The sequence below is a fragment of the Pseudorca crassidens genome, chromosome 7 (genome assembly GCF_039906515.1).
Source record: "Pseudorca crassidens isolate mPseCra1 chromosome 7, mPseCra1.hap1, whole genome shotgun sequence".
Classification (NCBI taxonomy): Eukaryota; Metazoa; Chordata; class Mammalia; order Artiodactyla; family Delphinidae; genus Pseudorca; species Pseudorca crassidens.
The window spans coordinates 23,633,721-23,647,177 of record NC_090302.1 but is presented as its reverse complement, the minus strand read 5'-3'; the positions used below and the strand labels follow the sequence as shown (position 1 = coordinate 23,647,177).

General features: G+C 46.6%; 1 protein-coding gene across 5 annotated transcripts in view; it reads left to right on the top strand.

Moving 5' to 3' along the window:
* Positions 1-13,457, top strand: part of PALM2AKAP2 (PALM2 and AKAP2 fusion) — a 646,508-nt gene that overhangs the window by 287,324 nt on the left and 345,727 nt on the right. For 2 of the 5 annotated variants that reach the window (XM_067743693.1, XM_067743690.1), the window contains exons 1-2: positions 1,921-2,016; positions 2,567-2,612. In XM_067743693.1, the coding sequence (XP_067599794.1) occupies positions 1,922-2,016; positions 2,567-2,612 (141 nt within the window). In that variant the 5' untranslated portion in view covers position 1,921. Of the gene's footprint in view, positions 1-1,920; positions 2,017-2,566; positions 2,613-13,457 lie in introns of those variants that run through there. The other 3 variants (XM_067743691.1, XM_067743692.1, XM_067743694.1) reach the window with 2 other exon arrangements.

Genomic DNA, 13,457 nt, shown 5'->3' with positions numbered 1-13,457 from the left:
AACATCTGAAAGGAGTGGTTTGTACTCAAGGATGTTCCTTCCCCACCTCTCACTCATTCAAGTCTCTGTAATTGCTTACAGGCTCACCCCCACACACACACACACAGCTCTCTCAATGTCACCCACGGCTTCCTGGCTGCCCAAGCCTCTTAGTCTGCATCTTTCTTGACCTCCCCAAACCACCTGACTCTGTTGAAAAACCCTTTCCTCCTGTTGTGGCTTTTCGTAGAAACATCCCTCTTGATTTTTCCTTCTAATCTTCAGATGATACTTCCTCAGCCTCCTTTCCTGGGCTTTCTCCTCTTCTCGTTCTGTTTTCTTACCCTGGCCATTCTTTCTTTAGCTATAACCACAATGTAGATGACACCCAGGTATGTGTCCCCGATCGTGATTCTTCTATCTTGAGATTCAAAGCTTTCCAACTGGTCACTTCCAAAAGATGCCTAAGCCTGTCTTCCACTCCATCTCACCTTCCATCATGCCTTTTAAAAATTTAGCATAGTAAAATATACATAACATAAAATTTACCATTTTAACCACTTTTAAGTATGCAGTTCAGTGACACTATGTGCATTCACATTGCTGTGCTCTTCTAATTCCTTTTTAATATCTGTGTAACTGGAGGGGAAAGGACCACTTATTCATCACCGGGGGCTGCCCCACCTTCATATTACTGGCCGAGCCTGGTGCCTGGTGGTTATAAACATGAGCTCTGGAGGGTCTGATCTAAGTTGAAATCCTAGCTCCATGACTCTGGCTGAGGCTTTCCACCTCTCTGGTCTCACTTCGCTCATCTTGTATTCTCTACTCTTGTTGGGTACGCAGTCACTCTGCCGAAGTACTAAAAGCTTTGTTTATTTGTGAGCTAACACTCCTCAAAAAACTTGTCCTCTGGAGCTGGCACTGCAAGTGAAGAGAAAATGAAGCATTTGAAGAAAGTGATGGGTCTTAGCCAGAAAGCAGAAGTTCTGGATATACTGGAGGGGGATGTCAAATCTGGTGTTGCCTTGGATTTACGACACAAACAGGTCCACCTACGCCTGTTATGAAAAGAAAGAGAAAACAATCAATCAGTGAAACTGTTTTGGTGACTGCTTCAGTCTTTGGGCAGAGTAGTAATTGCTCTTCAAGTGACAGGTGAAACCTCTCTGAATGTTGAGAAGGTGATTTAGTAGAAATTGCAAGAATTTGCCCAGGAAAGAGGTGATTTGGAGAAATTTGATGTGCCTACCTTTCAAAATGCCTTCTTAAGTTTTGCATTTTATAGAGTCATCAAGGATCTAAAGAGGTCACATTTGTTTTTTCCCCCATGTTTATTTCATTTTATGGAGGAAAGTTTGCTTATGAATGTTGGGAATTCTAGCAGCCCCCTCCTGGAGGTGAAGACGTATTTTGTTTTTAGCTTTTTGTTTCCTTTTGGACTGGATCTTATCTTATCTACCTCTCATTTCCAGCCCAGGCCCTGGCATAAAAGATGCACTTTAGAACTGCCGCCTGTTTCAGTAAAGAAGAGGTGAAGTGTTTTGGTGACCAGATCCTACTTTTCCTTTCAGAGACTGAGTACGGAAGTAAAGATTCTGAGTTTCAGCCCAGGATGTCACAGGATAATGTTCAGAACAGATTGCCCTTTACAAAGCACCTTTGTACGCATACTTTATCTCATTCAGCACTGACAGACACTCCATTTTTTAGATGAGGAAACTGAGGTTCAGAGTGGTTAAGTGACTTGCCCGAGGCTTCACAGCTAATAAGTGATCAAGCCCATCCTAGCCGAGCACCTATAACTACAAACTCTCGGTTGTCTTTCTAACCCACATTTGGCCTCACAGAGGGATGGCCTGTGTTGAGCTACACCCTGCCCTTGGCCAACTTGACCGCTGAGGAGCCTGCCATTGAAGGCATGTGGATGAGGCAGTTGGAAATGTCCCCATGTGGAGTCGAAGCGTTTGGCAGGCAGGACGTGCTGGGGCCCCGCTTTCTGCCAGAGGCCCCTGGGCTGGCGTCTGCACGTTCCCAGTGAGCACGTGTCCACCTGGGCGCACCAACCGTGCGCCCTAGCGGCTCCCGGTGCGCCCCGGGTGCCAGCCCGCCCGCGCGCTGCCCGGCCGCGCCTTGGGGGCCTCCCCACTCCCCGCGGCTGCAGCCCCGGTGTCTCCCGCCCGGTTAGAGCAGCCCGGGGCTGCGGCCGCGGGTCCCCCACACCCCAGGGGCGGAGCGAGGCGCGGAGACGTCAGGGCGGAGGACGAGCGCTGGGCGAGCGCGCCCTCCCGGCTGCTGCCAGTGGCCCACGTCCCCGACTGGCGCGGCCGGCGGCGGGGAGATGCAGGGAGCGGCGGCGCTGGGGCGCAGCCAGGCGGCCGGGCGGGCGGGGGCCAGAGGCTGAGCCGGGCGAGCCAGCCGCGCACACAGCTCTGCCCGCCACCTCCGAAGCGAATCCCCGGACGTCCCTCGGCTCTCCCTGGGTTTCTAGCAAAGTCCCCCCGGGGTGTCCATCAATTTCCTTAGGTGACTACAGCGTGTGTTTTGTTTTTCTTTCTTCCTTCCCTCCCTGTGTGCCCTTCTCCAGGATGGCAGAGGCGGAATTGCACAAGGAAAGGCTGCAAGCCATAGCAGTAAGTCCACTTTCATTTTATTTTCTTGCTCTATTGTCTGGGATGGAAGAGGACCCCGAGTGCTTCGGGGCCATCGACATTCCAGCACAGTAGCCGCAGGACATGTGTTTTGGGGATAAAAGTCTGTCAAGGCTCAGCTACGCTGCTTTTTCCTTTATGGTCTGTAGATGGAAAGCCCCAGGGCGCGCTTTGGGCTGGGGATTTGAATGTGGACGATTGGCTTAGAAATAAGATGCTTGCTACTGGGCTTTGGGGAAAGACTAAACAGGAGCATGAGGGGTGGGGGTGGGGGGGCGATTCCTGGAATATTACCACCCAGTGCTCAGTAATACTCTGACTTCAGACACTGGAGAATGGCGGGAACGGTCACCAGAACGGTGGCTGCCATCCACTCTGCGGAAGCTGTTGGTGTGCTAAGTGGAAAACCAGCAATCAGCTCCACTGCCAGCCACGCGGTAGAACCTCCTCTCTGAAAGCGGGAGTGTTCCTTTTCCCTGTTCTGTTTGATATTGACAAGGGCACTGGCGCAAGCCATCACCCTGGGTGGGGGGGGGGCGCGGGTGGTCTGGGGACTTCTTAGAACAACTGGGTCCTGGAAATAATATTCCAAGAGAGCCTCCTTCTTCTAGGTGTGGATCATCTGAAAACCTATTTTCAGCATACAAAGGAGCAACCAGTTTTGGCAAAGTTTATGTGCACTCTCAGAAAAGTGTACCCATGTGCATCTTGGGTATAAAAGAGCTCGAAAGCTGCCTAAATTTGAGCAATCCTGCCACAGTGCTGCCAGTGATCCACAGATGTGGTATTTTTACTGGAGCCACCGCAGCTGGATTATATATTTCCTTTTCAGATGAGGGAATGATTACTGCTGCTATATGAAATAATAGCAATTAAAAGAGGTCTCTTAACATATTGGCATAAAAGAATCGCCAGACATTCTTTTACCTAAGTACTTTTTTTTTTTCTTTTGGGTCCAGGAGTTCCCTGGAAACACATGTAAATTTGTTGGAGAAATGGTGTGTAATGTTTTGGAAGCAAAGTATATTAAAGTGTTTTTAAAACCCTTTGGACGGATCCTTCACTGGGAAATGCATACAGACTCTTCTTTTTTAAAGAAGCGTTTGATGTGGTCTCTGTGGCTCTGAGATCCTCTTTATCAAAGTCTTCAAATCTTAAAATGTCTTGGAGACTTTACAGCTGAAGCGAGAGAGACTGTTGGCACTGTTGAATGCTATGGCTTTTTTGCCTGTTGGGCAATCTTTGAACTTGGTCCTCAGAACTAAGGAAGGCTTTTTTTTTTTCTTTCCCTTTCCCTCTGAGTATGTGTATTTTGATGGTTAGTGAGGTTGTTTACGGTTTCTAGAGTTAGTGGCCCAGCAGTGTGGCCAGTATGTCATGAACTTGCTAAGAATGGAGATATTCCGTTCTTGGTGCCATGTCGCTGGTGGGTGCTTTATATAAACTGAATAATAGGCTGCTTTAACTGTCCATGAAGTGGCTGCTCCGGAGAAGGTTCAGTTGCTCCCATCGGAGGCCGCTGAAGGTTTCCAACAGTTGTCACATTCTCTGCCTTTGCATGACCAGCTTTACTGGATGCCTGAGGAACAGCTGAGCCTCATGAAAGGACTTGCTTTCTGAACGGGGAGCCAGTAGCAGCTTACACTTGGGCCACCCTTTTCCGAGTGGGGCTGGGTAGTCCCAGCAGAGGCTAAATGGACTTTCAAGAAAGATCTAGCCAGTCTGCTGGAATTCTCATGCCTGTTCAGTTGCGGAATTGAGTTTGTCCTGTACCTGGGAAGGTATTGATGATTCTCGTGAATGATTCGGCCTCAATGAATATATCTGTTGTTATTAGTGCAGACTTTCTAACATCGAATTAACGGTGTGTGTGTGTGTGTGTGTGTGTGTGAGAGAGAGAGAGAGAGAGACAGACAGACAGACAGACAGAGAAAGAGAGAGAGAATTGAGAGATGGGGTGGAGGGGCTTGTGACCACATCAGTAAATAGTTCTGTGCCGTGCTTTGGTCTAATGCATACTCTCCAAATTTTGCAAACGTGCCTCTTTCTGCCGCCTTCCTGGGGTTCTCAGGGGACCCTCAGGAGCTCACGAGGCTGCTGCCTGAGCCTAGCCCTCCTGAAGTCTCTCTGGAGATGTGAAGGAGGAAGAGAATGATTCTTTTGTTTGTTTGTTTTTTGTTATTGGTTATCTATTTTATACATAGTAGTGTATATATGTCAATCCCAATCTCCCAGTTCATCCCCCCCGCCACCCCACTTCCCCCCAGGAGGAAGAGAACGATTCTTTATCTCTTCACCAACTTGGCTCCTCTCCAAGAGGAAGAGCAGATAGCTGGAGATTCTAATCTGTAGACTCTTGGGTACTCTTTAGTCCGGACCTTGGTTCCTTCACCTGTAAAGGGGGCTCATGAGTTCTACCTCAGGGGCTGGCTGTAAGGTTTAGATATGGTGCAGGTGAAGGACCTGGCATGCAGGGGCCAGTAGATGGTCTTGAGCTAGGGCCCCCAATTCCTGTCTACACTGCTGCCTTGTCCTGTGAGGGTGAGAGGCAACATCTCTGAAACAGAAAGAGTCTAAATAGCCTTCTTTATCCTTTCCTTTACTCGACTGAAGGCCAGAGCTCAGCCCAGTGTCAATTTCGCTAGCTCCTCAGACCAGGTGCAGAGATGTGACTGGAGGATCCATCCATCCAGTCATGCAGTAGGTATTTACAAAGTATTGCCTCTCGGAAGGGACTGGCAATACCAAAAAGTCAGTGTCCCCAAGTTTCAGCCATCAGAGGGAAGACTTTACCCTTCGCACACTTAAGTTCTAAAAGGGACAGATGTCCTGTGACCTACTAGCCACATGATCATCTGTGGGATTTTTTTCCCCCAAGGGAGTGAAATACTCAGAAACTATAGTGCTTTAATTGAATCTTCCAGTTGTGTCCAGAGACTAATCAATGAGAAAAGATGAATCTCAGCCTACTTCCTGCCAAAAGAGGAGCAAATCCATCTTGACAAGTGTCTCTACTCCCAGGTGCTCCCTCCATCCGTAGGGACTCTCCCAAAGTTGTAATTTTAGAAGACAGCAAGATGCCTCTATAGCACAATGAATGCGGGTAATCATTCAGGGCATAATAATACAGTTGCCATTTATTGACCATTTTCTATTCAGCAGGGCTCTTGTGACGTGTGTTCTTTAAAAAAAAAAAATCTTAAGTTGTTAATAGTCTAACATAAACAATTACTATTCAGTAGCAGGAATACTTATGCAAATGAGCACACACCTGGAGCAGGTAAGCTGACCTGGAGGAGTTATAGAGCACTTTCCAAGAGAGGAGATGTTTGAACAAGTCTTGAAGGTTGAAAAAAAAATGTAAAATAACACAGTAACTTCCCAATGAGCAGAAGGTGTTTATTCACTTGCTTGTTGTTAGTTTATTATTGATTTGAAATAGTTAGTATAAGAAAGGGAAAGCGAAACACATGAAGAAGTTAAGTCAGTAGCCAAAGGCACCAACTCAGCAAGGAGACTCAAGTGCATTTGAACACAGATGATGCCATTTAATCCTAATAAGCTGATGGGGGAGGAACGTCTATATTGTCCACATTTTAAAGAGCCCGACCTTAACAGAAAGTGTCAAGGCCAGAATCAGAACCCACACTGGAGGGCACTGGAGCCCCTTTATTGACCACTGCCAGGATTGGCTTCCCACAAGATGGTGGCAGCATCTCGTGCTCTTCCCACGAGCTCACTGGGTGGTTCGGCAGCCTGTGTGTGAGCGGATGAGGCAGAAGCAGACTGATTCAGTAGCATCAGGAAAGGCTGAGACAAACCAGGAGGCCACATCCTTTTGAGAGTCTTCCAAGCTGGGTTTCAGCACATGGAAATACCCAATGGGAGTTCTAACCGAGTGAGTAACATTCCCTTGGAGAACAAACCACTGTGTCTCAATAGAAGCCAGTTTGAGGGGAGGATGTTGTTATGTCTGCACATCCGAGAGGAAGAGAGTCTTCCTTGGGCCCTGGTGAAGATAACTGAACGTTTCAGTGGTCATTGTGGGCAAAAGCCCTCAGAGACATAGAAAATACGGACACATGTGAGTGTGTCCATATTTACTGAGATATGAGGTGCCAATCCAACCTACACTGGCTCTTTAGGGAATGTTGTCACTTAATGAGAACTCAGACTCTGTCGAATAATAAAAACGATCTTTGGCATTTGTACAGCGCTTTACAAAAACCTGCACGTGATACCTTAATTCTGAGCTGTGCTGGGCAGGTCTCATTGTCTCCACTTTACAGTCGAGTATACAGAGGCATCTGGGCTCACACAGTGAGGTGTGGAAGAGTTGTATCTCTCTCCTGACTCCTGATTCCTTGTGTTAGTGGCACGTCTAGCCTTGGAGGGGTGCTGTGCTAGGGGCTGGAGCTGCCCCTAGGATCCTTCCGAGCTGGCAGTGGGGAGAGGGGTGAGCTTGGGGGTATGTGGGCCTAGCCATGACTCTGTGGAATCTGCCTTTTGGGGGATTTCACTTTGGACCCCTCTCCCTCTTAAAATTCTCCCCCAGAGGGTACAGATAGTGGCCTGTGGCTCCCACCTGACCCCATTCTCTGTCCTGAGAAGGCCCAGATGTAGGTGGGTGGCTTAGGCTGGTTCTGCCTTTTACCCACAAAAAAACACTCTTGGCATTTCCCTGGCTTCATCTCTCAGTGTTCTTCTTGCCTCTGAACAGTAAGACCTTGAGTGCCAGGGTTGCAGTGGGGACCAAAGGCTAAGGAGGCCAGTCAGCCCGCGCTGATTCAGGCCGCTTCGGTTGGCCTGCATGGCTTGGACAGAAGTCCTGGCTGCCATTTGCGTGTGATCCAGCCCAGCTTCCCAGGTCAGGGATCCCTCAGGGGTTCTAGAGACCCAAGCCCAAGACCTATAGTAACAAAAACTGTGATTCTTGGGGGGACCCTCCCTGGACATGAACCTCTGTCGTTGGCAGGCAGCTGGTAAAGGGCTGGAGAATTGAAGATCCCAGTCATTTGTTATCTTCTTCTACATAAATGGTACCCTGCTTCTAAAAGTTCAAGTTGAGGCTTAAAAAATGGTTTGCTCAGGACATTGGTGCCAAGGAAGAGTTTGCCCCAGCTGACTCTGCAGGGCCGCTCAGCAGGTAAGTGCCACTGAGGGCCCATTCAGTGTCATTGCCAGGTCTGGGAGTGACAAGGCAGGCCTTACACAGATATGCCCAAGGGCCATACACCTCTCTGACCATTTATTTGTACCTCTGAGTATATCAGGCTTTAGCCTCTTGGGACAAAGAGTAGCTGCTCTGGCAAGTCCCCTGTGAAATAGAGCAGTCATCATTTAAAAAGCCAAGCAGGGGGGCTTGTGGGTTATGATTTGTTAATATTTAGAAGAAAAACAGGGCTCAGCGAAGGCTTCTCTGCATTTCTTTGGGGTTACCCAGTGCTTTGTGGACCACTGCTATTGGTCCTTTGAACTACCCACGTTTCATCACTGATCGTTTTTGGGGATGTTGATCAACTTCCTTGGCAGTGAGAGTTGATCATCATGTAGTGTGATGTTGACTGAGGCAGCAAATGGCATTGGTACACAGAGACGGTGGTCCCCAGGGCTGTCAGTACCTCACAGTCTGGTGAGTAACAAGCGTGGATTCAGGTGTACGAAAGCCTTGGCTCACATCCCAGCTTTTCTATTAGTATCTGTGAGACCTTGCTGGCCCTCGGTTTCCTCATCTGTAAGTTGGAGATAATTATAATACCCACCTCATGGAATTGTTGTGAAGGTTATTTGAGATATTTTGTGGGAAATACTCAGAGCAGGGGTACAGAAAACAGTCAACAAAAGTTTTCTGTTTATAGTAAGTGAATCAACAAATCATAACACATGCATCTTTATGGAGAAAATGGACGCAAAGGGTGAAAGATGAATTCGGTGAAAGATGAATTCTTTTCACCTCAACTGGTGAATTGCCAAACTGGGAAATTTCATGAGTATAGTAACACCTGAGAGTTTGCAGTGCAGGAGGATACTAATAATAACAATGGAAAGGGTTGTTTATAGTCGACAGGAGTTGCAAACCCAAAAGGACCCGGGAGCCAGCCTGTAACATAAATGATTGACACGGATTGAGTGGGAAATCGTTAAGGACCTGGAGAGCAGATATCACTTCTCAGTGAAGGTACAGTTAATTTATACCAGGTGAGAACGTGGGTCCTATGTTGTCACATCAACTGATTCTCAAGAGAAGCCAGAAATCTTCCTTTTTAAAATGTGAGATCTCCCGTTTCAAAAAGAATAGCATCAAGTAGCTTAAAAGCTTTTAAAAAATTCGTGGACACAACAAAATTCCTTTTGGCCAACGGGTTGACCTTTCATGACCTCCACATGTAGGTAGAGCTTTGAACATTACCATGTGCTTTCCTTATGCGTGGACTTGTTTGGATTTCATAAGGATGCTGTGAAGTGGTAGTACCAGCTCCCCTGAGATCTTTCAAAATGTTACAAAATCAGGGTGCATTTTCAATAGGGCTTTATGAGTTTGGTGTACAAATGTTTGGATCATTGGAAAAATAGTGCATATTTCCTTTTTTTTTTTTTTTGCGGTACACGGGCCTCTCACTGTTGTGGCCTCTCCCGTTGCGGAGCACAGGCTCTGGACGTGCAGGCTTGGCAGCCATGGCTCACGGGCCTAGCCGCTCTGCGGCATGTGGGATCTTCCCGGACCGGTGTACGAACCTGTATCTGCTGCATCGGCAGGCGGATTCTCAACCACTGTTCCACCAGGGAAGCCCTCCTATATTTTTTATTTCTTTATTTTTGGCTGCATAGGGTCTTCGGTGCAGTGCGCAGGCTTATTGCGGTGGCTTCTGTCATGGTGGAGCACGGGCTCTAGGCATGTGGGCTTCAGTAGTTGTGGCTCACGGGCTCTAGAGTGCAGGCTCAGTAGTTTTGGTGCACCGGCCTAGTTGCTCCATGGTATGCGTGATCTTCCCGGACCAGGGCTCGAACCCATGTCCCCTGCACTGGCAGGCAGATTCTCAACCACTGCGCCACCAGGGAAGTCCCCCCACCCCATACTTTTTTATATTAAATGAGCTCCTTGCAACTACTGACATTATTGTAACTCAAAGTTCACATCTAGGTAGGAGATTGCTATCTCAAAATTAACAGAGAAATTTAGAAGACAGCAGCTTGATGTGGGAAATTCCTGTTATCCTAGAAGCACCTTTCAGAGCAAGGTAGGCACATTGAGCCAGCACGTGTTACCCAGGTGTTGGAGATGGTTTTGATTTGTTGTCAGCCTCAAGTAGACAATGTAGGGAGAGGGAGCTGGGCCCAGGACTACTAATAATGGCAGCAACTGCTATTGGGCGTAGACTTTGGGCCAGAAATGGTGTAGAACTGTGATTCTCAAACTTCAGTGCATTAGGATCATGCCCTGGAGGGCTCCTTAAACACACAGATTGCTGGGTCCCACTCCCAGAGTGTTTGATTTAGTAGATCTGGGGTGGAGCCTGAGAATTTGCATTTCTAACAGGTTCCCAGGGTTTGTTCTTCCCAGCTGCAGCTGCTGTTCTGGGGAATACACGTGGAAAACCCGTGGGGATGCGGTAGAAGACCAGTAGCAAAGGGAGAGGATGGTCTGGGTCTTCATAAGTGGCACACGCCCACTGTGACATGCCCAGGAGTTTGTGAAGTGTGTATATTTTAAAGAGGTGAAATGGAATGAAAGACCAAATTCAAGTCTTAATTAGTGAGAGCCTGAACCTAGCTCAGTTGGAAAGTGGTATAGTTGTGTTCCTCTTACATCAAGTGACTAATCCAGAGGAGATCTTGTTTGTCTTGGGTACTTGTCTTAATCTATTTAAATAAAGTAAAATTGAAGACACCTGTTTCAAGGGTGTGCTTGGGATTGGGATTGGCTGATCAAAACCATGGACTATAAAATTCAGTTGGGGAGGCCTTAGGGGGCACCTCAGTGAGACAAGAAGTCATGCAGCAGAGCAGATATCCAGCAGTACAGTGGGAGCCCCTTTGAGAAATATACATGCTACATATCATGATGCTATAGATGGAGAAGTCCCAAAGCAGATCAGCTAATCAAGTCTTGTGGCAGCCTCTCCAGCCTTCAGGCCTGATTCTCAATGCAACTGCTTCTCATGTGAGCAACTCTAGTAGGAGGTCAGGATGAGCAAGCAAGTGAGGTTCATTTACTTAATGATGGTTAGTGAGTCTATCCTAAGCCAGTCTGTGTGCACAAGCCAGGCTTGTCATTGGCATATCAAAGAGGAGTTTATTCTTGTCAAGATGTCCTCCAGGCTTCCCTCATCCTAATTGTAGCATCCATTGTTTGAACCAACCCTTCATATTCAGATGGATTCAGCCTCACCCAGGCTCTTATTTGTCCTAAAACACAAAGCACAGAGGCCACACTGTGCAGGATGAGACCTAAGAGAACACGGACAGACTGTTGGGTGATGGCCGCCCAGCATGGGCGCTTCATAGAGGCAAGTTTGCACTTGAGCGCTGGGTTTGGGCGAATACCGCACAGCTGAGACCTATTTCTGGCAGGAAATGCCGGCAGAAGCAGAGGTTTGGGGGGGTGGGGGAGCATGTCGGAGCTACATATGCCCTTGGTTAATGGGTATGTCAGTCTTTTCCATTAGTCTCATGTTGAATTAGAATCCACAAAAGGAGATTATTAAATACACAGAGAGACAGACAGAGACAAGCCTATAGCCTATTTACATAATGCTGAACTTATATTAAAAGTATTTCGGGGCTAGTCTTTGACTCTAGTATCAATGCTCCTATAGCATCCTCTGAGCTTAGCTATAAGAAAGGAATAGGGAACCTGGTCCCTTCCCCTCGCATAAAATGGAAGGGGAATGAAAAGCCACATGCGCCCCCAAGGTGAAAGCCCTAGCTGTAGATGCAAAGGCTGTGAGCCAGACCTCAGAACACATCTCACCCCTCATCATATCCCCTCTGGCAGCCTACTTCATTACCCTGCGGGCTTCCAGGCTCTTGACAGGCTGTGCCCTCCAAAATGTCTTCAAGGCATTTGTAAAACCTGCCCTTACTTCTTTGCTACACTATACCGATTTACTTACTATTCTAGGTGGGTGGGATTCTTTTCCCCCTTCTAAATTATAACCAGTCATCTGAGGATTCACTTTATTTTTTAGTTCAGGGCTGAAACTTAAAACTTTGAGGGTTATTAAAAAAACGTTATTCTTAAGAGAAAAACATATGCTTGAAAACTTAACCCCTTGGTGGTAGCCAGGGGATCCTCTTTCTCCGAGTTTGAGTAATAGTGCAAACAATTTTTGAGACCAGTAAGTACCACATGGGGCTTCAGGATTGGGGCAGCTGTGATAGATGCATGTCCTTATGTGATGGATAGAGAAGCTGGGAGAGGTACCTTTCGGCCGAGAGGCATGGGGTCAATCCAGAGGCTCCCCCCGGGCTCCTGGTTCATCTTTTTCTTTTTCTTTTTTTTAAACAATATGGTTGAGGATAATCTTTATTGTGAGTAGTAGATTATTTACTTTTTAATTAATTAATTAATTTATTTATTTTTAGCCGTTCCGTGCGGCATGTGGGATCTTAGTTCCCTGACCAGGGATCAAACCCGTGACCCCTGCACTGGAAGTACGGAGTCCTAACCACTGGACTGCCAGGGAAGTCCCTCCTGGTTCATCTTAAACAGAGTTTCTACGGCTTGACTTGTCAGCTTGGGTTGATGATACTTGCTGCCTCTAATGGGTTGGGAAATGGTTCGAAAATTTCCTTGCCCCAGTGGGACTGTGAGACATATAAGATCTGAAAAGTGGAAAAGAGTGTAGAGGTTCCTCAAGAAATTCAAAATAGAACTGCCATGTGATCCAGCAATCCCACTTCTGGGTATACATCCCAAGGAAATAAAATCACTATCTTGGAGAGATAGATGCACTCCCATGTTCATTACAGCATCACTATTCACAGTAGCCAAGAGATGAAAACAACCTAAGTGTCCATTGACAAATGATTGGATAAAGAAAAGGTGGTACATACAGAGTGGAATATTATTTAGCCTTTAAAAAGAAGGAAGTCCTGCCATTTGTGACAACATGGTTGGACCCTGGAGGGCATTCTGCTAAGTGAAAAAAGCCAGACACAGAAAGATAAATACCTATAATCTCACTTATATGTGGAATCTAAAAAAAAACCATTGAACTTATAGTAACAGAGGAGAGTGATGGGTACTAGAGGCTGGGAAGTGGGGGAAAGGGGGCGATGTTGATCAAAGGGTATAACTTCCAGTTATAAGTTGAATAAGTTCTGAAAACCTAATGTACAGCATGGTGACTGTGGTTAATAATCATGTATTATATACTTGAAATCTGCTAAGAGAGTAGATCTCACGTGTTGTCATTAAACACACAAAAATGGTAACTGTGTGAGGTGATGGATATGTGAATTAGCTTGACTGTGATAATTATTTCACAATGCATATCAAAACATCATGTTGTACACTGTAAATATATACAATTTTTATTTGTCAATCATACCTTAAAGCTGGGGGAAAAAATGATCATTTTAAAAAAAAGATCCGGAAAGCTTGAAGCTAATGTGAATGGCCTTGAAAAGAAATACTGCTTATCCAGGAAGCAAAAACACACTCTAGATAGTGATGAGCCCATCATCTGAGTGCCCATTTTTCTTTTCCAGGTGGTATATAGGCAGCCTTGTTCATGAACAGTGAAGTCTGAGCATACGTGTTCAGAATTTAGTGCTGGTCATCAAATAAAACTTGCAGCAAAACCCAAAGGCTATTTAACAACA